The sequence below is a fragment of the Haliotis rubra genome, unplaced genomic scaffold (genome assembly GCF_003918875.1).
Source record: "Haliotis rubra isolate DU_JTF1 unplaced genomic scaffold, ASM391887v1 Scf58, whole genome shotgun sequence".
Taxonomy (NCBI): Eukaryota; Metazoa; Mollusca; class Gastropoda; order Lepetellida; family Haliotidae; genus Haliotis; species Haliotis rubra.
Genome location: NW_025767279.1, coordinates 1390198 through 1415940, shown reverse-complemented (window position 1 = coordinate 1415940; position 25743 = coordinate 1390198). Strand labels below are relative to the sequence as shown.

Genomic DNA, 25743 nt, shown 5'->3' with positions numbered 1-25743 from the left:
TTTCTTTCTCGAGTTCTTTCAGTAAACAGAATGGGGAGTCATTTGAGCAAGCGATTGTAGTTTTGGAATTGCTTTTTTGTGCAGTTTAATATCTAAGTTTTATTCTAGCCGACTTCTACCAATCTCAAACATAGCATATTTTGTTTCCTGAAGTTTGTGATGCAGTTTATTGTAGATTTTACGTTTTGGGGGAGTACCAAGCCAAGATACCAAGTCTCACAAAATGGGGATCGTGAGGCTTCAACATAGCAAAACCAATTTGCTTGAGGCTGACAGATAATATGTAGAAAAATAAAACATAAAAACAGCTGCATTTGTATCATATTCTAGGTGAGGCTGACTGCTATTTGAACGTCCCTCGTAGTTATACCCGTTAGAACACCCACCCACCTCTCCGACTCTACATGCATGCAAGTGTGTTAGATATACCCGTTAGAAACCCACCCCTACCCCACTTTATATGTATGCATATCTAAACCTCAAAAGATATTTGCGAAAAGACATGATACAGAGGACAGTTGATATCGATTATATATCAGGACGAATATCATTTTCGTCATTTAGCTAAGATTTGTCAATTCATTCTTGGGTTATCGCGCTAACAATCTTTATATTGGCAAAACCCTCAGATTTTTGCTGTGACCTTGAAAAATATCTATCTAGAATGTATTCTGTCCACTTCTCCACCAGAACCGCTCTGTGGAATTCAATGAACTTATACATGGGCTTTATTGGGACTCTAATGGTGTGCATCTCATATTTTTTATTGTTTTTTTTTTGTAAGTTTAGAGACATTTGAACTTAGGTACATTTTGCTGAATTTCTCTATGATGATAGTGTAATAGGGGATGAAGTCTATCCACTTCTCCACAAAAACTGCTCAACAGAATTGAATGAACTTCTACATGTCTTTTCTAGGGACTCTAAAGGTGTGCATTTCATCCATTTTTTATGCAATTTCTAAATTTTGTCACTTTTACAGATGTTTGAACTTAGTTGAATTTTGTTCCATTCAGCCAGTGTTCGTTCCATCCAACAGGGGATGTACGTTATCCACTTCTCCTCAAAAACTACTTTATGGAATTCATTTAGATTACACATGTGCTTTATAGGGACTCTAAAGGCGTGCATCTCATATTTTGATTTTGTATTTTAATTATTTTTCAAATTTTAATGCCGTTTGAACTTAGATAAATTTTGTTGAATTTCTCTCTGAATATAGTGTTGTAGGGGGTGAAGTCTATCCACTTCTCCACAAAAGCTGCTAAACAGAATTGTTTGAGCTTCTACGTGTGTTTCATTGGAACTCTAAAGGTGTGCATCTCATACCTTGTTCATCCAATTTCTTAATTTTGTCACTTCTACAGATGTTTGAACTTAGTTGAATTTGGTTCTATTCATCCAGTTCGTCCCTTACAACAGGGGGTGTACTTTATCCACTTCTCTTCAAAAAACACTGCACACAACTCATTTAGCTTACATATATCTTTTATAGAGACTCTAAAGGTGTGCATCTCATATTTTGTTTTCGCATTTTATAATTTTTTGTATGTTTAGAGAATTTTTAACTTAGATACATTTTCCTGAATTTCTCTCTGATGATAGTGAAATAGGGGATTAAGTCCATCCACTTCTCCACAAAAACTGCTTAACAGAATTGATTAAGCTTATACATGTTTCATTTAAACTCGAAAGGTGTGTATGTCATAGTTGCATAGATGTTTATTGAACTTGTTCGTGAATTTTGTTCAATTATTGATCTTTATATGATAATACGTTGTGTTATCTAACCCGTCAACAATTTTCAAAACTTTGTCTGAAATGAATGAATATATATGAACTTCTTTTGTGTTTTCTCTCTTGATATTTTCCTGATTATTAAAGATGTGATTGTCAATCCATGAATGTGTCATTTTTTTGTGGTAACGAAATGAACACCTGCAGTGGCACTCCTGGCAGCCAACTTCCTCGTAGTGAGTGCCGGTAACATGAACAGCAAGACCAACATTACAAGGTAATCATTTTCTGTGTTTGTGTGAACTTGCACTAGACTTGTGGCTTTGTGTAGCTGTAGTCTGTGTAGCTCATTCTCCCATACTCTTGCACCATTCACCCTGTGGTAAACCTTCACCCAGCTCGTGTCTCTGAACACCCCTGTTGTGCTTTTGGTTTGCTTGTATTCCCTTCAAAACTTACTATTGTCCACTTCAATCCCTTTAAGTATTCCCATATAGCATCACCTGAGTAAAACAGCTAGCTTCATGTCTTGCTTTTCATGGCTAAAGGGCTGTCCATTAATCATATGCATGTTTCTCCTTCTAATCCTAGATAAGATCAGCATGTTGCTTCCAGTAGCAGTCACATTAGCGATGCCTGTTGCACTAACTATCTTCACTTTGCAGATGCATCCTCTCATAGTCATAGTGCTGTAGCTACTACATACACTCCGTAGATTAGAATCTTATAGTATTTTACCTTTCAGGAATTATTGATTTAATATAGATGAAAAGTTATAACTCACTGAAATGGTTACATTCAGTGGAATATTTCTGTTAGTGGGCCATGCACTGGTAAACAATCCAGTTATAGTTATTATAGTAGGACGACATAGAGTTTTGCTTCTACCCAGGAGACAAGTTTACAATTTGATGTCATGAGTTCCACACCAACAAAGAGGTCTGGTACAGACCAGGGATTAAGTACACCCGAGCAGCTGCCCAGGTACACAAGTCCGATCAGTACACCCGAGAAGCTGCCCAGGTTCACAAGTCCGATCAGTACACCTGAGAAGCATGCTGCTGGGAGACGGAAGACAAACCTTACTTGAGTGGCCGAGGGTTTATTTTTCATCACTGGATGACATTGACACTCAAATATCTGCATCACTCTATAATTTGGTCAGGCCAGGTCTAATTCATATGATAATGGAATTCAGCATTTATCTCAAGCCTTGGAGAAACTGTCAACCCTCAGAAGCACATTGCCAAGAGACATCTCCCAAGTTGATCAGGAGTTTGCAATGGCTATTGAAAGGATAACTGTCCTTGAAAGGCGGATCGTTAACATGGAGAGGACACAGCAGTACCTCCGTAATGAACTGAGTAAGAGACCTGCTGCTACTATAGCCAAGGATCCAACACAAGATGATGTCTTGTTGTCAGCTCCAGATCCTTCTACTGATGACTCATTCTTATCTCAAACAGGATCTGCCACATATGCTAACCAGACGGATACAAATGATAATTAGAACACTGAAGACAAAAGACATGGATCTGGATAATCTACTGTTAATCCATAATCTTATGTTAATGTTTCATTACAAACTTTAGTTGTGTTCAGTAAAGATTTGTTAATGTGTTACCCATTAGTCATAAGATGACACAAAAGATATACTTTTCAAGCTTAGTAGTCTAAACTCTTAAGATCTTATGCTTATAAGTGTTTAAATTCACAGTGAACTGTGGTTTTGTTGTACTAAGATAATGTGTTTATTTCATTTATATTCACAGTAGACTGATACTTACTTCACAAGAAGGATAATGTTGTTTTAATGTATCAGTTTCAAAACAATAAAGTTTGTTTCAGATTGCCGACTTGTGTGGATGATTGCTGTTACGACTATCTGCTGTGTCTGATCCTGAGTTGTGTGCCTCATCACAGTGTTGCAAGACGATTATTGTTAGTCACAAATTTATCTCATGTAAAGTACTCTAAAAGTACAAGAAAATATTCTTTCACTATGTCGTATCTAAAACCCTAACACAAATTATTTAGTTCTTCCCTAGAATACCTTAGAGTAACACATGGATAAATTGTACAATTACTACTTATGGTTCTACTAAGTCTTTGATTAACTTCCCCCAGAACTCCTAATGTCTTTGCAGGTTACTAGTACTGATCATGCCGAAGGTCAGAAGGAAGGGTCGGCGAGCCAGACTGGCTCAAATGAAGGAGTACCATCAAGAGAAAACTTCAGCTGAGCGGTAGGCATTGTGGCATTTACTCATATCGATTATATATTCATAACTGGTTTCTTGGATTTGTTTATCATTGTCATCTAAATTTGCTTTGGGAATGTAGCACTCTGGTGTACGAACTTCAAGTTTACTGAAAATTAAGTTTGTGGACTACCCGTTCATTTCATGCCATGTTCACGTAATAATAATGACTAAGAAGTTGATACAGATTCTTTTAAATTGTGACAATTTAATTGCTCAGAGTGAACAAGTTTTCTTACTGAATGCAAAGTATATGTTCAGTGTTAATTTCAGAAATATCCCTGCTTATGACAACGAAAACCCAGAGATACCTTTCCAAACTAGCTGTTGTACTGTGACACCCAGTCATGTATGTATACTACTGGCATGTACTCTTACTCCAGCAATCATACTGTTAATAGTGTTATTGTTTCATGGTAACTGGAACTTTAATCAGTAGCTGTTGTCTTTTGAAGAATATATGTTTGGGGTGAACTTTAATCAGTAGCTGTTGTCTTTTGAAGAATATATGTTTGGAAAAGCAATAAACTGGTAAAACTGTATGTCATGTTTCTTTCTTTCCTTAATTTTCTACTGATTATTTGAGATCAATTAATAATGAAAACAAGTATATACATTTATATCAAAAAGTGAAAATAAGCATGATATGTTTTTCCATTTTGTTTTACAGAGTGATGATTTGCAGTTAGCAATCTTCAGTGGACTAAATCCACAGAGTGTTCTGGATGGTGAACTGGACATACAATTATTGGATTATGCAAACTACCTACTGGCAGCTCAGTTCCAACCTAATTATGGATTGGTATTACCATCTCGACTCTACGCTTTAGATAGTGAACACAGTGTTTTACCAAATGCACCCATTACGTTGGATGCAGATGCTGTTCAAATTCATTATGGAAATGGTCATTATCTAGTGTTTGCACAAATCAGTGGTCAGCTCTATGTCTATGACAGTCTGCTAAGCATATTTCATTTAAAAGCCATCGGGGGACAAATGAAACTTATGTACTTCAATGTATGTATCACACGCATAAAGTATACCATGGCTCAATCTCAAGGCTGTAGTGTTCTCTGTGGGTTTTTTTGCTATCGCCAATGCTTTCAACCTCCTCAGTGGAGTCCACGCACACTCGGTTCTTTTGGATGTCACAAGAATGAGACAACATCTCCATGACTGTCTGATTGAAGGCATTATCAGAGGATTTCCAATACAAAAACGTTTAAAGAGAAGAATTGATGTTATTGTGTGTGAAAGTGGAAACCAGGAAGTGTCAAAGGCTGACTTGACAAAGAAAAACATTCGAGAAAAACAACGGGAGGGCGAACAAAGGTTTCAAGTATCCAAAAGGACTTCATAAACTAAAGACACAAGTCAACAAATTTGTGAGAAAGAACGGCAGCGAATAAAACCTTACAGAGCCAAAATGAAAGCATCACTGACAGAGGATGCAAAGATAGAAATGTCGGAGAGAGAAAAGCTAGTTGCAGAGCCACAAAGAAAGCATCACTGCCAGAGGATGCAAGGATAGAAATGTTGGAGAAAGAAAAGAAGAGAAAAGCTAGTTGCAGAGCCACAAATAAAGCTTCACTGACAGAGGATGCAAGGATATCAATGTTGGAGAAAGAAAAGAAGAGAAAAGCTAGTTGCAGAGCCACAAAGAAAGCATCTCTGACACAGGATGCAAGGATAGAAATGTTGGAGAAAGAAAAGAAGAGAAAAGCTAGTTGCAGAGCCACAAAGAAAGCTTCACTGACAGAGGATGCAAGGATAGAAATGTTGGAGAAAGAAAAGAAGAGAAAAGCTAGTTGCAGAGCCACAAATAAAGCTTCACTGACAGAGGATGCAAGGATAGAAATGTTGGAGAAAGAAAAGAAGAGAAAAGCTAGTTGCAGAGCAACAAATAAAGCTTCACTGACAGAGGATGCAAAGATAGAAATGTTGGAGAAAGAAAAGAAGAGAAAAGCTAGTTGCAGAGCCACAAAGAAAGCTTCACTGCCAGAGGATGCAAGGATAGAAATGTTGGAGAAAGAAAAGAAGAGAAAAGCTAGTTGCAGAGCCACAAATAAACTTCAATGATAGAGGATGCAAGGATAGAAATGTTGGAGAAAAAAAGAAGAGAAAAGCTGGTTGCAGAGCCACAAAGAAAGCATCACTGACAGAGGATGCAAGGATAGAACTGTTGGAGAAAGAAAAGAAGAGAAAAGCTAGATGCAGAGCCACAAAGAAAGCATCACTGACAGAGGATGCAAGGATAGTAATGTTGGAGAAAGAAAAGAAGAGAAAAGCTAGTTGCAGAACCACAAAAATAGCTACACTGACAGAAGACACAAAACAACAAATGAGTGAAAAGGAAAGGAACAGGAAGAAAGAGTTCGAAAAAACAAACAGAAGAAACAACCTGAAAATAATCAATCAGACAAGGAAAGTAAATCCAAAATGACTTTAAGGGAAGATTGTTTAAAGCGCTTTCTTAAGGACATCCTCAACTTTCCGAACTACATATGCACTTGTTGCAGGAGAGTTCTATACAGAAGAAGTGTGTAGAGAGTCACCAGCAAACTTAAGAGGTCTTCTAAAGAGGATATTATCAATAAATGTGTGACCGGAAGATCTTCAGTGGGAGGATTGGAATGGATCTGTTCAACTTGCATTTCTCATATTCAGAAAGCCAAAATACCTCCTCAGGCTCTTTGTAATGATCTTCAAGTTACAGAACAACCACCTGAATTGAAAGATCTTGTACCTTTGGAAAGACGCCTTCTTTCTCGAAGATACCCATTCATGAAGTTGGTAGCACTTCCTAAGGGCAAACAAATTGCTATCAAAGGATCTGTTGTCAACATACCTGTTAATGAACAAACTGTTTGTTCTGAGCTACCCAAAACACCGAATCAGGCAGGCTTGATTGCATTAAAGCTGAAACCGAAAATAAAGTATAAAAGTCACCATAATTGTGAGTATATCAGACCACACAAAGTACTTCTTGGATTGAAATGGTTGAAGAACAATAATTATCTTTACAGAGACGTAAAGGAGCAGGAAAACCGGGAGTGTATGTGTGCTAATGAGGATCCTGAAGTATGGGAACGGTTAACAAATGAAGATAAGTCAGATGACCCTCCTCCTTCACAAAACACAAGTTTGCAGGAAGACAATTTAGGTGTGTCACATGATGTGGTCAAATCTTCCAGGGTGCCACAGGAAGATAAGTTATTGTCTCCTTCATCTACATCCAAAACTGCAATTCGGACTGTGTCTTTTGACCAACCATTATTGGTATCTTCTGGTCTCACAAATGTTAACAAAGACCAGCAGACACCACAAGAAGCTGAGAATGAGGATGATTACACAAGTGATCCTGTGTCCAAGACTAGAAGAATTAAATTTGAAGTTTGTGTCCAGAATGTTGATCCAACAATTGACATGGATAAATTTAGTCACTTAAGAAATATATTACCTGATAACAGCTAGCGCTCTATTTTCGCAGCAGAAGCTAACGCCATAAAAATATACTAATAAACACCATAAATATAAACAATTCATAATCCTTTTCCGATTAATAGAAAGTATTGAATTGTATAAGGATATTGCTACTGGCCAATGCGACATCGTCTTTTGTTGGTTACCCAACCATGTTGGCATTTCTGGAAACACAATGGCTTATTTTGCTGCCAAGGCAGCACTGAACAAATCTGTGACACCACTTCTTATCCCATACTCTGATTACAAAGCTAGCATTAGAACCTACATCCGTGATCTGATGCAGAAGTGGGATACCCAAGTAGGTATCAATAAATTACATGAAATAAACCTTATATTTGTTACACCTACTCGGGTTGTCAGTCCAGATTTGAAGAGGTCAGTCTAAGACGAATACACATGAGTATTGACTTAAAGGTGAGGATGCTCCATTTTGCATCCCTTGCGATGAGGGAATCACATTCAAGCATGTCCTTCCATCACAAGGGATAACTATTTCAGTGTCAAAACAATGAAGGATCTTTTATAATGTAAATTTCATTTAATTTTAGAATGTTTAAAAGAAATGCAATTATTAGATAAATGTTGATCAGTATGTTTTGTAAATAGATAAATGTCATTTCATTATTAATGGCAGTATAAATTAGCAAACTGCGATTGTTAGTGGCTGCATCTTCAAAGGGGGTTAAAGTATCGTAAAATTATTGGCCTCTGAGAGGAAATCTAAGTCACAAAACTTTCAAGGTTAATTTAGCTCAACCACGCTTTTTTAAACGTAGAATATTTGTTATTTTAAATTATGGCTAAATTTCCCTTCCATCGCCAGCGGCTGAGGGGAATGTGTAAATCCAGCTAGGGCCCATGCAGGAAGCAAATGTACCGTAAGTCCCTATGGTCCATAGTATGGTGATTTACCTTCAGTTGTTAAAGATAAAAAAACATGCAGCCATTGCGATTGTTAATGACTGTGTGAAATGTGCCATATGCGACTGATTTCGCGGCAATCCCCCGTTCGTGAATATACATAGATCAGTTGCACATGGGCTTCACATTTGTAATCCAGTTGATCCTCTTGTCTAAGGACTCGTGAAGGTCCGGGTTAGAATATTGATCTTCAGTAACCCATGCCTGTCGTACGATCGGGTGGTCAGGCTCGCTGACTACGTTGACACATGTCATCGGTTCCCAGTTGCGCAGATCGATGCTCATGCTGTTGATCACTGGATTGTCTGGTCCAGACTCGATTATGTACAGACCGCCGCCATATAGCTGGAATATTGCTGGGTGCGGCGTAAAACTAAACTCATTCACTCTTTTCTAAGGTGTTCAGATTCCCCGATTTTCTTTCAGTCTTTGCATTGTACAAGCATTAAGATGGGTATAACACACGTTATATTTGGGATTACACTTTCTCAATAAAGTACAGATTATAGTACTTCTGTTGGGCCTGCGAGTTCAAATCCCGGGTGGCACTCAACCCAAAATGTATTGGAATCTGTACTTTACTGTGAAAGTGTACTCCAAAATATAACATGTTACATTTGACCATTTTCTGAATGGCATGTGCGTTCAGATCTTTTGGTCGTGGGAGCCGTTCCAATTTACACTAATCAGAGGGGTACACAATGTCCATGGTCAAGACTACCAGTTGTCGAACTTCCATTTTTCACAATGGCACGTGTGTTTATTGAGATGAGAAGATGAACATGGCCATGAAGAAATTATATTTACCGATTCCAGCAATTGTTCTTTATATCCATACTCCTTGAATTGCTGCCTTTGCTACAAAATACTTTTATGTATTTTCCATTTTTCTTTTAGGGACAATGTGACGATACATTTTAACTCACTCACTTTTAGGAACAAGCAATTGCACAAAAATGCTTTGTATTTTAGAGGGAGATGAAATAACTGTTTCTGAACCAAATCTCCGTCACAGATATCTGTGTTGCGAAAATGAATTTTAGAAAACGTACATTTATTCTGTTCGGAGAAATTCCTGTCTGGAGAGTGGTAATTCCATGCATGGTTCATGAAAAACGCGACGGTCAACCATCATAATTCTGTAGATTCAGGGATCGAACTCAGCCCAGCGGCTGGGGAACTTGGTCCACCCATCCTTGTACTGTACTGCGGGAAAGAATCTTTAATTTAAGACACCATATTCATAACGGCAAGGCCAGAAACTAAGCACAGGCTATTGGATTTCTTTTCTTGGGAAGATGGAGCATGGAGCTGACAAATCTGGAAACATTTCCAACTTGGATTCGAACTCACGATCATGGGTTTCTGGTGTACCAAAGGAAGACAAATCTGCATGCTAACAGCGGCTCCTTCGACGACGTGACCATCACATGCCACGAAAGATTTGTGAAGAAGGAACACTGATTATGAAAAACATCAATACTTTATTCTTCATAAGTTGATTTCTTTGTTAATAAACTATCACAGACACAATGTCTAAAACAATGAGATTAGGATGTAACAGTGAGACAAAGTAAAGCAAATAGTCATCCAATAAATAATAATTATGCATGTCATGTTCATAATTAAACAGTTAAGCTTTACACGTCAGGACTGCATGTGACATGAAAATATCACAATGCACAAAATCACTGCGAATACCCAGGGCCCGTTCCACAAATTCACCGTAGTACAACGACAGTGGTAAGTGTATGTTAAAGTAAGGAAGTCGCCTACCACAGATTTGTGGCACGGAGCCCTTCAAATAACAGTAAATAAATAAGTATGGATATTGGGATTTCATATGAGAGGTTATCGAATAACAAATTAACTGCGGGCGTTCATTTCAATCATATTTCTCACCATACAAACTCAAATTTCAAATTTTAATCCAACAAACTTTGGGGATATATTATATCATCAGAAGTAAGAACCAGCTGAATTCGTCATCTCCTGATGAAATCGTGAATGAAAACATCACAGCTACACGTACAATGAGATTAATTCATCGTCCTCGACAAGATACAGGAATGACCGTTACACTTGCAATTACAATTAACATTACTGGTGGTCTAGTGGATGGTGCTCCTGCCCTGAAACCGTGGTCAGTGTTTCGCTCCCGAACCGCATCTAAAGAAAATATGTTAACAGATTGCACTTGTTACTGTGATTGTAATTAGTGAGGGAGTATGGTTTTGTGCCACTTTTGGCAATATTCCAGCAATATTGTGTCGGGGGACATCACAAAAGGGATCCAAACAGTGTACTCACGTGGGGAATCAGATCCGCGTTGATAGCGTGCCCAGCGAACGCCTTACCCACTCGACTACCCCACCGTCACGATTCCTCAACCGTCCTTTGCACTCTAGCTCTGGTATATCATGTGATTTCATCAAAAGTTAAGCACTCAATTAGGGCTGTGCTGTCTCTATCATCAGCCCGAATTGAGCATATATATCAGCGGTTCTTGTCCGTTCTATGATGTGGTCAGAAGGTATTATACATGATGTAGCACTAAAATGCAAAATATAACATTTTCTAATCAACTCGTACACACACATGAACTGGAGAATAATAACACTGGAATTTACAAACACATATACGTACGTATGCTTGATCTACATACGGCAACAAAAACGGATAAAAAACACTTTTTTACATTTTCATTTGGTGTTATGTAAAAGGTTCTGCTTGAAATACGATCTCTCTGTTTAGCGTTTAGGGAGGGTATGTATGTCAGTCCACAAAGTAATCTCAGTGTTTATAGCCATGCTTGAAAACCTGTACTACCAGCAATAGCTACAAATCAAAATCTGCTGATGGTTGCAGAAACTTTATGAAATACATGTCGCATACACTAAGGTCTTTGCGATGGCAAATTGCATTAAAATAGAATGGACAAGGTGAAAAGTGCAAAGCGTTCATTCCTAACCAGTGACACTAGTCACAAACGCATGCAAAAGCATGGCAAGTGTTCATCTGAAATAACACGAGGACATATGATACGTGTTAAAATAACGAAATGCATTGGACACCATTCTGGTCAAGGATGCGTCAGATTTAGAATAGTCATCTAAAGACAGGAACAATAGCAGCTGTAAAATTAAGATTATTTTGTGGAACGAGGGAATCTCTTCAACAATAGAAATGTCCCAGGTATTGAACTGAGATCTGTGAGTTATGTTGGTGCAAGGGTCTTTGTTAATTAAGAAACAGAAATAATTGCAACTCTAAACTCTTGAAGAATGGACACATAGTTACCCCTGCAGGAATCAATCTTTGTTGAATGGTCTTAGCGCTCCCACTGCCCACCCACTCAAAAACACACATTATGGAGAGTCGCAGTGAAAAGACCGATTGGTCAGCACCATCTACTGGGTGCCTGATTGGTCAGCACCATGTACTGGGTGACCAATTGGTCAGTACCATCTACTGGGTGCCTGATTGGTCAGTACCATCTTCTGGGTGCCTGATTGGTCAGTACCATCTACTGGGTGCCTGATTGGTCAGTACCATCTACTGGGTGACTGATTGGTCAGTACCATCTAGTGGGTGACTGATTGGTCAGTACCATCTACTGGATGACTGATTGGTCAGTACCATCTAGTGGTGACTGATTGGTCAGCACCATGTACTGGGTGACCGAATGGTCAGTACCATCTACAGGGTAAGCGTATTCGTTTGAGCAGGTTTGTGACTCTTGTACCACTCATGGCATAACTAACAGGAATCAGAGGATTATACTCCTACAGGATTCAGACACTAAAGAATCGCAGTCGCATCCCGTGTGGATTCCATACTGTTTATTTGGTCATTTTATGTTGAACCTCGAAATAGCTTGATAAGATCTTTTGACACAAAAAATAGAAATATGTATCGCAATTTCTGCAATGTATCCTGATCTTTGTGACAGTCGTGTTTTCAGACAACATTCTAGTAAGCATGTCAAACTCCACTTAACACTGTCTGAAGTCGATGGCACGGAGAGAACATATACAAGATAACATATCTCTACGATATCATCTCATTGTTTCACAAAATCTAACGAAGTACAGATTTGTGAATGTATTTGCTTGTTCTGCAGCTTAAATAGTGATACCCCTTAGCTAAGGAACACCAGGAAAATATATTTGCAATATTTGGACAGTTCGAAATTAAGATATACAGTAGAATTTCATTTAAACCGTTACTGTGTCAATAGATTATACTAGTAGATATTCACATAACGGTACTCTTCTTAGATTAATATTTATACTCAAATTTACTGTATAATTATGAAGCAAAGTATGAACTGAGTAAGATTTTAGGATGTTATTATAAGTTGTAGATGGGGAAAAACAATTTGCTATTGCACAATAGTACTCAAAGTGGAATATATTCTCTTGGTCATGTGAAGTTTGGATGCAACCACCTCCCTTTACAATATCCCAAACTGTCTTTTTGTGCATTCATGGAAACATGCTCCGTTTTGAAGCATCTCAACTGGATCTATCATGATATTTTGATAGAATGAAATCCCCACGGTTGCGCCATCTTTGCATCATCCATTGTCTAGGGTCTTGAATTTCCCTTCTTTAATAATAAACACCAAGGACTCATTCGCCAACAAAGAGGCTTTGCAGCATAATGTCATTTGAACCGGGCTTGAAACGAAGCTTTGGTTTCGAATGGTTCCAACATATGAATCATAACAGAATTGAAATATGATACACTGAATCACGAAGGATGCCTACTTTGTGGATATAATTGAAACACGATAGCAAACAGTGATTTTAGCTGCTTCGGGGGCCTCAATACAGCACGAGCGATATCTACATGAAATCCACACCTTCTTATGCTTGATTGACAAGTGACACACACAGCACATAAGCGACAACCTACAAATGGATTTCACTGTCAGAATAAGCAGTTTCATTATAAAGCAGTATCTACCCGATAGGAAATCACATCCAGGTATGTACAGTTCTATTGAATAAATAATCATTGAGCATGAAGCAAAATAAATACAAAAGCATAATTATGTACAGCTTAAATATTTTTAAATATCATTTGATCATGTGACACATATCAATCACGATGTTTTGTGAAATATACATATTTATTGTATTTTTCAAGTATACATATAAAGAGGATTCATAAACACAGTAATCAGATGAAACATGGTATAATCCAGAATAACGATATACGAAAACCTTCAAGAAATATGCATCAACTATTATGTAATAAACACTACTATTTCAGACTAACGTCATGACACAATATCATAAGCAGTAGCAGGAAGGCTATCACATCTGCACTTGAGCCGTCAACCAAATCATCGGTATTGAGTTGATATCTCTCATCAACAAAGGAGTACAAAACTCCCTGACTGGAATACAACACTCGTCATGTGGTTTGTTTATTAAAAATATTAATTCAAAAAGTGGTTTTGAACGAACTTTGTACGAAATGTAATCACTATACATTCATATGTACATTTGAACTAATACAACGGCTAGACGTGGATTTGTATGTGTAAAATGTCAGCAATAACGATCACAGCGATCTCAAGCAAATGTCATAGGCACGCGTTTAAGTACCGTGAAATCTACATGGTAAATGACCCGTTAGTCAGTTGTACATAACATAGTGATAGTGAAATAGACACAGACAGATGTAAATATCAACCACTATGGGATACGTCAAAGTATGGATTATAAATACCATCTTTGTAAAATGATATGTTTATATATGAGACGTGTGTGGTGTTATTAACAATAAATAGCAGTAACAGATCCAGATTGGAAATAAACGTATCTATGTACATAGATTTACATTCATGTCTCGGTTGTTGGAGACAGGAGTGACGCCATGCTGAAATGTACAAGTGGTCTATGCACTAAGATATGCACATGAAGCTGAAAGACACTGACAGACTCTGTGGATTTGGGACAAATAACATCATCGCTGATATGGCGAAGGTATGGAAGCAGTCATATCTGGAACAAAAGGAAATATAATTAAAATGTTAGCTTTCATTTTTCCTAGTTATGTTAATTAAGTAAACTGAAGAGTTTTCATGAGAGACATGTGACGGTAGTGAGCTGGAATGTGTGTATCCTTTGTTGACCTACACACATGTCTCAGACCCGTGAAGGGTAGAATAGGTCTTCAGCAACCCATGTGCTTGCCATAAAAGGCGACTATGCTTGTCGTAAGAGGCGACTAACGGGATCGGGTGGTCAGTTTTGCTGACTTGGTTGACACATGTCATCGGTTCCCAATTGTGCAGATCGATGCTCATGCTGTTGCTCACTGGATTGTCAGGTCCAGACTCGATTTTTTACAGACCGCCGCCATATAGCTGGGATATTGCTGAGTGCGGCATAGAACTTAACTCACTCACTCACTCACACATGTCTCTACACGACAATGATTGCAACCAAGTACCTCACAGCCACTGGAGCTTCCAGGATAAGGAGAGTCATGTGCTGGGGAGGAGCTTGTATTCGCAGTTGTAAAAGGGAGATAACTAAGTTTGGACCCTCACTTACATCACAGTAGATCCTAAATCTGCAGCTAACAATAGAGCTTTGACCTCTGACATAATAATGAGATATCTCTCTGTCAATGGTTTCAAAATACACAATAACAAATATGTCACTCTCAAGGGAAAAAAAGTCTTTGTACTCTGAAATTACATATAATGTGGCATCAGCAATAGTGCAGTGAAGTAGTGAGTGAAGACATCTGTGACGTATTAAAAAGTTGGAATGAAGCGTGTTTCGGCGGTATCATGTTGGTTAAATGTTGAATACAGTTACAAAAACATGCTTTGGTCATGGGAACAATGTACATAACCAGGGGCCATACCAGGGATCATAAACACAGAGAACTGTGGATAGCAGATCCTGTCTATTAAATAACACGGGAGACACGATTACATAGTTATAAGAAACCTATAACATCAATATGAGATTCTAAATCACTGTCATGAAGTGTTGATATCAGGCGTTCGTAAACTGGCAAGCCAGTCTTGTGCCACCGATGGCACCAGTCTCAAACACACGCAAAGGCTAGTCAATTGTTCAGCTGACAATATCACAGGAACATGTTGTACACGTAACAATCTGGAATTGCATCAGACATAAAGGTTGCTACTGATGCATATAATTTAACTGTATCGTGTGTGAGTCTACTACTTGTTGAAACCTAACAGCCGAAGCTGTTTGAAAGCTGGAATGCTCAATTGTTCCTATTTAGCACTTTATAAATGTAGCAGTTGAATATACCCACCATCAAATGATTACACTTGATTAGATCCACACTTTAACGTCTATTTCAAGCGTGTAGGCACCACCGAAATAGTCAACATGAATACATTTCTTCCCTTGATCTCTCTCATTAGGCACTCACAACTGTCAGTCATTCAGTGAACACGAGAAGTAATGGAATGGTGAAACGTCGTCGCGGCACTTGATGCAACCAGTCACACTTCGGAGACAGAGCGTCAACTACTTACGATCTTCTCAGCCAAAATGAAAAATAATCATCAAAGTTGAAATATTCGAAAGTTTCGCAGAAACTTGCACAATACAGCCACCTGTCTAATACACAATGGCAAATCCACAATGAGCACTGTGGCGTTGAACCATTTCATTTCTGTTTACTTTCACACTTCTCCTTTACAGTTATATATGCACAACTTGCAACACTCGTAGATTGCTTGTCAGCTGATATGACGTTATTGATGTCGTCACGAATGACGTCATGATGCAATGGCCCTCAGAGGACTCGTGTTGTCAGCAGACTCACGTTCTCCTAATAGCCAATATGTCGTCATTTTACCTTTGCCCTGTAAACAAAGTTCAATGAGAAAGTGAAGGAGAATATTTAAACATTAGTCATGTGATTGTCACAAATCGATGCAATATTTCTGATGCAGTGGTAAGAAATAATCTCATTTTTCAGTCTGCAAACCGCCAATAGTTTCACCTTAATGAGCTGCACTCTATGCTTACATGGGCAATAAACGGAATCATGAGTGAATCGTCACGTGAGTGAGTGAATCACTTGTCACATTTGTCAACCCAGTGATTGACAGCTTTAGCAATGTGGATACGTTTATAGACATGATGACATGGCCACCCAATCTCTGTGCAGATGGGTCTAAAGATGGGAATCCACTCATGTCTTGATTGTAAACCTTAAACACTCACATACAAAACACATGATGCCAGCTTTATTTCATTGTCTTACCTTCATTTCTACTGCACCTCGACATTCTAATTCAAAGGTCTTGAACTCATCAAGCACCTGTTTCGTGAAATCACTAACGTGTATTCTTAGAGCTGAAAAACATAAACATAGACGTTTGTTATAAATACATACAATGCCATACATGGTATATTATCACAAGAATGCATAATATAACAGAAATGCAAATACATCGTGCAAGTTAAACAAATACTTGTTCCTATTTGCTTTTAGGTAATTTCTGATCATATTCACCGCACAAGGGAATCTCTACACAGGAAATGTGTAATCACTTAAACATTCGATGATACAATACGATTCGCTTTATTGATTTTATTAATATGACTCATGTTGTTGTTTATATTTATGTTGTTATTGTTTATATTTATGTTGTTGTTTCTGTTATTGATTTGTTTCACTACTCACGTAGTCCATTTGACTCCATTCTAGAAGAGGTGTTGACAGTATCCCCAAACAGACAATACCGGGGCATTTTCAAACCGACCACACCCGCACACACGGAGCCTGCATGAGTGAAGAGTGAGTGAGTGAGGGAGTTGGGTTTCAAGCCCATTTTAACAGCGTATATCACAACGTGCCAGCTAATTAGACAGCGGAAAGTACAAGAATTCTGCAGGATCCGATAAGGTACAATTGGTTATTACAACAATATACCCATGATTAAATGCCCACCAATGGAAGATAATGTCTTCATCGTTACAGTATCGGATATGACCTTTCACATTTATGATGAAACACACACTACATGTATTCAACTCAGTTACAACGTTCAAATCAAGCTGTATCAAAATGTATTTGTGGTTTTATATGGGATGTCCACAAGTTATCGTGAAAATATATCCTCAACACCTGAGAACAATTCTTCCAAGTGCCTACTGGTCGTAATGAATATACCATGTGCTCAGGAAAAGGCAAATATGTCCTGCCCTTCGGCCCTTCACTAGTGCTAACACTGAAACCTTGTTAATACAGACTTCTTTGTCAAGCAACCGGTCGTCAGGTACCTGTATGTATTCCTATCCTAAGTTTCAGTTGGTCATTGGGTCTGTGGCGGATCTTGAAGCACATCACAGCATTAAGGAGGGCTAGCGACATCCGAGCAATCTCTCTGGCGTGGAAGGTTCCGTTCCGAACCGGAAGTCCAGACACCACCATGTATGCATCTCCGATTGTCTCCACCTGAAAGTATAACGTGGGTTGTGAGAGGATTGTGTTGATTGTCACATTAGTCACTTAGTATCTGATGCTTTCGTCACGATATGGCTGAGATATTGCCGATGTGACGTTAAATATTAACTCACTCACTCACTTAGTATCTGAATACTGCACAGCCAGCTGCGGATATAACGAAGTCTGCATCGCCTATGCCGAACCTATTTTGTTTCTATACTTGTAACTGTACACTTATGCCCAATGACAAAAAGCATTGATACATTGAATTGTTACTCTGTGGTCTTGCAAAACCGTCCCTGTACAGATTGCTTTAAGGACGCCAATACAACTATTTATTCTGGTATATTTACAAAGGGGCTTAACTCGTAGTTCCTATTTGAAAAAGTATCTGAAATTGACAGAAAATGTACAAAGAGATGCAATGTCAAAACAGGCTGAACAAATATACATTAACATTCCAGAGTTCGATCGAGGCAAGGGGGACATGAGAAACTTGATTGGGTACATTCTAGACGTGAACGATGACGATTCATGTAGTATCGCCACTAGACATGGTCAGTTGAAAGGACGATACAAGACAAATCAGTTTGGTATTGCCAAACAACAGCTTCTTAGTGAATCCGATGTGTCAACTGTGTGTACTATTACACACTGTGAGGAAAGAATCTTTGTTTGGTTGTCAGGACATGCAGAAATGCTATTGTACATCAAATGCAATGTGTGTAACTTTGAGATGTAAGTGTAAACGAAGTGGGAGAAATTGTCATAATAAGTCGTTGTCATAATTCCAGTTCATGCTCTTATACATAATCCACATTTATCATGTCTTCAGGTTTTCATGTAACATGAACATGTAATCAATCAATTAACTCTTCTGTATATGTGAGATGAGACAATTGATTTCAACTTTTTATGTATTAGGGAGTAACACTACTACCTACTATAAATCTCAGGCAGTGTCCTTATTGACTCAGTCAAGAAGCTTACGGACTAACCTTAGGCATCAGTTTTCTTATTGACTAGGCAGCACCTTATTGACTAGGCAGCACTTTATTGACTAGGCAGTACTTTATTGACTAGGCAGCACCTTATTGACTAGGCAGCACCTTATTGACTAGGCAGCACCTTATTGACTGGGCAGCACCTTATTGACTGGGCAGTACTTTATTGACTAGGCAGCACCTTATTGGCTAGGCAGCACCTTATTGGCTAGGCAGTACCTTATTGACTAGGCAGCACCTTATTGGCTAGGCAGCAGCTAGGCAGCACCTTATTGACTAGGCGGCACCTTATTGACTAGGCAGCACCTTTTATTTTATTGACTAGGCAGCACCTTATTGACTAGACAGCACCTTATTGACTAGGCAGTACCTTATTGACTAGGCAGCACCTTATTGACTAGGCAGCACCTTATTGACTAGGCAGTACCTTATTGACTAGGCAGTACTTTATTGACTAGGCAGCACCTTATTGACTAGGCAGCACCTTATTGACTAGGCAGCACCTTATTGACTAGGCAGTACTTTATTGACTAGGCAGTACTTTATTGACTAGGCAGCACCTTATTGACTAGGCAGCACCTTATTGACTAGGCAGCACTTTATTGACTAGGCAGCACCTTATTGACTAGGCAGCACCTTATTGACAAGGCAGGCAGCACCTTATTGACTAGGCAGCACCTTATTGACTAGACTAGGCAGTACTTTTATTGACTAGGCAGCACCTTATTGACTGACAGCACTTTATTGACTAGGCAGCATTATTGACTAGGCAGCACCTTATTGACTAGACAGCACCTTATTGACTAGGCAGCACCTTATTGACAAGGCAGCACCTTATTGACTAGGCAGCACCTTATTGACTAGGCAGTACTTTATTGACTAGGCAGCACCTTATTGACTAGGCAGCACCTTATTGACTAGGCAGTACCTTATTGACTAGGCAGCACCTTATTGACTAGGCAGCACCTTATTGACTAGGCAGCACCTTATTGACTAGGCAGTATCTTATTGACTAGGCAGTAATGCTGCTGACGGATTTTCCTTATTGACGCTAACATGTAGACCAGAATATATATCAAGGGACACAACTCCATACAAATTGGATATTTTTTACCAGTACAACCCTATGGCCGTAACAAATATTAAATTGTTATTCGCCTCACTACTGAACTTGAAACATATCAATTTATCTAGTCCTACTAAATATACATGCTTCAACTGAATCGCAACTGTTAATGATCACACATATCCTGAACAAGTTGTTTGGACCAAAATAATATGAATAAACATACCATCATGGTTATAATGGTTAGTGCGATAATCAGCAAAACATTATGTAATCATAACATAAACAGATGCTGTTTAAACAGAAATCTGATCAGCGACGACGCACATTGAAATTATCATGTGTCAAAATGTGTATCGCATTATGCCAGTGTTATCATGGAGGGCAGATGTCATACCTTGTAGACATCAAAGTTCTCAATGATGGAATCGAAGGTTGTGTACAGATCATTCAACAGATCGATCACCTGCAAACAGAGAGAAATCACACAATGTTATTTTCATATGAAATTATTCTGTTAACAAATGATGAAAGGGAGGATCCATTTGGATCGACCACATACCAAAGTACTGGAAATAAAAGGTTAAAGATTTGATCTCATAATCGTACACAGAATATCACTGTAGGTACATGAGTCCTGGAAACAAACACAATGCTATGTTTTATCCATTATTATTGCATTCCGTCAGTATATGACCAAAATTAAACTAATGAGATGTAATCCTCCTCCAACCCCTAGTAAATTGCCCATTAAATTGTCTCTCTGAAACATATTACTATCCCCCGACTGAGTCAGCAATATCTCCATCCACCCATCTCCAGCCCTTAAACAATAATTTGAAAAAGAGCCCTCTGTTCCAACTTGATGCTGAAAACAACACAATCCTTAGAGCAAAGTCATCCATTTGCAGTGACTGGTAGCCAATATCATTCTAAGAAATCAACCAAGATAGGCACTTAGAGTCTGTGAAGCAAATGGAACAGTGTCTGTTTGCCATGCTTCATCTTGTCGTGGAGTACTAACCTGCATAGGCGTGCTGTCTGCAGACAGCGCTGTGAAGCCACAAATGTCGGAGAAGTAGATTGTGACAGATTCAAAGTTCTCAGCCGCGACAGATTTGCCACGTATAAGTTGTGTAGCAACTTCCCTGGAACCAAGAAATGAGTTCTACACAGAAGGTTGATTGTTGTGTAATTGCGTTTCAACATTTTGATGGAGTAATGGTTGCAAATTATGTCAAAGTGACCTGATCCGAAGTCCGGCCATTGTGTTTGTAGATTCCCTGGTATCAAGAACAATTACTACAGCTTCTAGTTTGTTCCAAGCTACCTTTCGTGTCCAGCCACCATCAAACATCGCTGTATACTTTCTTTTTTACATCAGTTTAATATGTTGATATTGATAAATTGTAAACCACTTTAATTCAGTCAGACACTATACATGGAACTACAATAACGATACAATAGTATGAAAGCTCGTTTAGCTCTAATTTCTCCACGAGTGTGTAAAGTTGGTTTTAACATAATCTGAGTTTTGACAATAAACGCTGTGTCAGCTTAATGTGGAGAACAGTCTTGGAGAACAGAAGAATCGCTGACAGATTGAGATTCGTACTTCTGATTCAAGATCAGCGGATCCTGGTGGAGGCAAGGCTCGTAATAAACTGTGGCAACTGACACCTTCATTGTCCATTGCAGCATACAGTAAAGATGGTCATTATTAATGTGGACATAGGTTGATCAACACATAACATTCCATTTTGTTGATGGAACTTACTTTGGCAGCATGGAGTAGAGTAGATCTTCCGCTCTCTTCTTCTCCTCCAGATAATCAGCTGTCCGTTCCGACACGAGAGCTTCCAAGTTGTTGGCGTACTGTTCCATCCGAGACAGCAGGTTGTCAAGGATGTTCCCTTTGTCGCCGTCCCTGAAAACATAATGATGTCGCTAGTTGCTTAATGTTCTTTGGGTAACAAGACATGACACACACATTAATTCAGACAGGCCGGCACGGTCGAGATTCAGACAGGCCAGCACGGTCGAGATTCAGACAGGCCAGCACGGTCGAGATTCATACAGGCCGGCATGGGCGGGATTCAGACAGGCCGGTACGGTCGAGATTCAGACAGGCCGGTACGGTCGAGATTCAGACAGGCCGGTACGGTCGAGATTCAGACAGGCCGGCACGGTCGAGATTTAGACAGGCCGGCACGGTCGAGATTCAGACAGGCCGGCACGGTCGAGATTTAGACAGCTCGGCACGGGCAGGATTCAGACAGGCCGGCACGGTCGAGATTTAGACAGGCCGGTACGGTCGAGATTTAGACAGGCCGGCACAAAGTTTGCTCCCACGACAAGCACGTGCTGGGGGGAGATTCAGACAGGCCGACACAGGGCGAGATTCATACAGGCAGGCACAAAGATTGCTCCCACAACAAGGACTTGCTGGGGCGAGATTCAGACAGGCCTACACAAAGTTCGCTCCGACGGCAAGGACTTGCTGGGGCGAGATTCATACAGGCCTACACAAAGTTTGCTCCCAAGACAAGGACTTGCTGGGGCGAGATTCAGACAGGCCTACACAAAGTTCGCTCCGACGGCAAGGACTTGCTGGGGCGAGATTCATACAGGCCTACACAAAGTTTGCTCCCACGACAAGGACTTGCTGGGGCGAGATTCATACAGGCCTACACAAAGTTCGCTCCCACGACAAGGACTTGCTGGGGCGAGATTCATACAGGCCTACACAAAGTCTGCTCCCACGACAAGGACTTGCTGGGGCGAGATTCAGACAGGCCTACACAAAGTCTGCTCCCATGACAAGGACTTGCTGGGGCGAGATTCATACAGGCCTACACAAAGTTTGCTCCCACGACAAGGACTTGCTGGGGCGAGATTCATACAGGCCTACACAAAGTCTGCTCCCATGACAAGGACTTGCTAGGGCGAGATTCAGACAGGCTTACACAAAGTTTGCTCCCACGACAAGGACTTGCTGGGGCGAGATTCATACAGGCCTACACAAAGTCTGCTCCCATGACAAGGACTTGCTGGGGCGAGATTCATACAGGCCTACACAAAGTCTGCTCCCATGACAAGGACTTGCTGGGGCGAGATTCAGACAGGCTTACACAAAGTTTGCTCCCACGACAAGGACTTGCTGGGGCGAGATTCATACAGGCCTACACAAAGTTTGCTCCCACGACAAGGACTTGCTGGGGCGAGATTCATACAGGCCTACACAAAGTTTGCTCCCACGACAAGGACTTGCTGGGGCGAGATTCATACAGGCCGACACAAAGTCTGCTCCCACGGCAAGGACATTCCTGTATCACACTCAATCATGCTGTATCACCGTGGCAAAGTATCTTTCTTAGCATTGTTATTCCTATCATTTCGTATAACACATGTTGGTTGGTGGGACTTAAACCTGGACACACTATGATGGTAATGAGACAGTTATTCTTCATCTGATATGACAACGCCAGTAGGACATTTTAATGCATTTGATTGTCTGTGTCATCCAATCCTAATTATATAACGTACACATACTTTTACTTTTAACATAACCTACATCTAGTTTTGACAAACTGAGCCCATGATCGTCGCTGACCAGTCGACAGCAAATTGAATCTATTATGTCTGAGTGGATTTCGTTCGAAAGGAGTTGCGTCCCTTGGATTGTACTGCAATGCCTTCAGGCATATATCGCTGGGCTCTGTTTGTTTTGTTGGCTGGTGTGTTGTCTAATGCCACTCTTAGAAAGATTCCAGGAGGTCTGTAAATGATCGAGCTGGACCAGACAATCCAGTCATTGGCATCAACATCAACCAACGTCAGGGAGCCTGACCGCCTGATACCGTTACTCGCTTCTTACGACAAGCATGGACTGCTGAAGATCAACCCTAATCTGGATCTTCACGCAATTAGGCAACTTAAATATACCAACGGCCTGTGTGTTTTGTCAACACTATATTTCAGCACTGATTTTCAGTGACCCGTCCATATACTTTTCAATGGAATCGGTTTGTTGGGTAATGGGGACTGGTTATCTTCTGGCGTTGACGGTTCATCTTTTTGCATTCCAAAGTTACTGAATTGATATGCACCCAAGATACTTACTTGTTAAGTTTTCTAATGATCGATTTGAGAGCCGTAAAGTCGGGTCGCTCGGCCGGGTCTTCCGCCCAGCATCTCTTGATGACATCAGCAAGTTCGTCACACGGACAGTCATATTCCTCTAACGTGGGTCGGAAGTATGGCCGCACCCCGTTCTTCAGCTTTTCATATATATCTGAAATATTGACATTAAACATTATTACGTGCATTCCTCCAGAGTTCCCTGATAACGTATGTTTGTCTGTTGATTAATGCCGCATTCAGCAATATCGTGGCTACATGACGACTGTAGGTCTGGACGTATATACGTATTATACGTATAATGATACAATAAGAAATGACCTGTGAAAATGAGATATGACATGTATCAACCACGACAGCGAGCTGACCACCTGATCTTGTTTGACCCTTCTAACGATAACCATTGGCAGCTGTAGATAGATTCCTACATCTCCATGGAGAGACCAATGCCAACAGATTCATCAGCAGAATTCACAAAACACATGCACATATGTTAATGCTAATTATTATCATTGTGTAATTGTGTATTGCATTCTGCAGTTAAGATGCTTTATGTACGTATTCTCTCGCCAATAGCTGGATCTACAAACTCATTAACACGTTTTGATATTCATATGTCATTTACGAAACTAACTGATTTGAAACATACTCAACATTGTGGGTATAGTTTGTTAAATTTGACAGAGCGATTTTGTCTGTGTTTCGTTGATGAAATGTAAAGTTCCCTGTCTCCCCATGTGATACTGTCAGTTTCCTCTTACGATAAGCAAAGTTGTGATTGTTAATTCAAAGTGGAGACGATTAATGACACTACATCCATTTCTGTGACGTATATGATTATATGTAAGTTTTATAACATCGTGTATAAATATACCAAGGTAATGGTCCAAAGATCACATTACCGTTCTCATTATTGCTCTTACAAAATCATGTTTGACATTTACTTTGTCATAAGTAAAATTTCAACATCAAGTATTTGTAGTCATTATGTTGAAACCTACGGCATAACAAGGTCGTATTTGTTACATATAACATCAAATAATGTATATGAAACTCTACAAAAACAAGAATGACAAACTCTGTAAGTAATCAATTAAGTATAATTCATCGGGCAAGCACATGAAAGAGTAGCAGTCACAACTGTATTGGAGCAGTGTTTAGCAACATACACGATCAGTAAAAGTGACGTGTGAGAAACTAAATTGTATAAACTGATGCACAAGGAAATGTATTAGAAGTGCGTGTGTGTGTGTGCATGTGTGTGTGTGCGTGTGTGTGTGTGTAAGGGGGGAGTCAAACAAACCCAACATTTTGAATTGGCTGCATATCAGTTCCATAAACGTGTTCATATTTGTTTTTCTAAGACAGATGTTCATTTTATTTTCAAAAGTAGATAGTCCCACTGTTTGTTGCATTTATAACCTATTGGTACTTTTTGCTCCACAAGCAATAAATATTTTGTTTACCGTGGAAAGTATTGAGTTATTTACGATCATACATATACATAATGCTCGTCTGTAGTTAAAGCGACACGGAATGGTGCTACTAAATACTGTAGCATGACGTCTCTAGTTGTTCATGACGTCACTGTTTCTATATGGACAGCGTCATGCAAGCTTCTTATTACAGAATCAAAGCTGGATGAGTGCAGTAACTATATCA

General features: G+C 39.5%; 1 protein-coding gene and 1 long non-coding RNA gene across 7 annotated transcripts in view; one reads left to right on the top strand and one right to left on the bottom strand.

Moving 5' to 3' along the window:
• Nucleotides 1-1559: 1559 nt before the first annotated feature.
• LOC124254738 lies at nucleotides 1560-3983 on the top strand. The gene is made up of 3 exons (XR_006892540.1): nucleotides 1560-2014; nucleotides 3586-3682; nucleotides 3893-3983. It is a non-coding gene; the product is annotated as an uncharacterized LOC124254738 (long non-coding RNA).
• Nucleotides 3984-9870: 5887 nt separating this feature from the next.
• The window catches only part of LOC124254735 (atrial natriuretic peptide receptor 1-like), a 733848-nt gene continuing 717975 nt past the window's right edge, over nucleotides 9871-25743 (bottom strand). For all 6 annotated transcript variants that reach the window (XM_046688579.1, XM_046688578.1, XM_046688581.1 and 3 more), the window contains 9 exons: nucleotides 24064-24235; nucleotides 21719-21868; nucleotides 20966-21089; nucleotides 20339-20407; nucleotides 17706-17880; nucleotides 17107-17205; nucleotides 16684-16775; nucleotides 15721-16279; nucleotides 9871-14423 (listed from right to left, as the gene is read on the bottom strand). In XM_046688579.1, coding sequence (XP_046544535.1) covers nucleotides 16193-16279; nucleotides 16684-16775; nucleotides 17107-17205; nucleotides 17706-17880; nucleotides 20339-20407; nucleotides 20966-21089; nucleotides 21719-21868; nucleotides 24064-24235 — 968 coding nt within the window. In that variant the 3' untranslated portion in view covers nucleotides 9871-14423; nucleotides 15721-16192. The remainder of the gene's footprint in view (nucleotides 14424-15720; nucleotides 16280-16683; nucleotides 16776-17106; nucleotides 17206-17705; nucleotides 17881-20338; nucleotides 20408-20965; nucleotides 21090-21718; nucleotides 21869-24063; nucleotides 24236-25743) is intronic.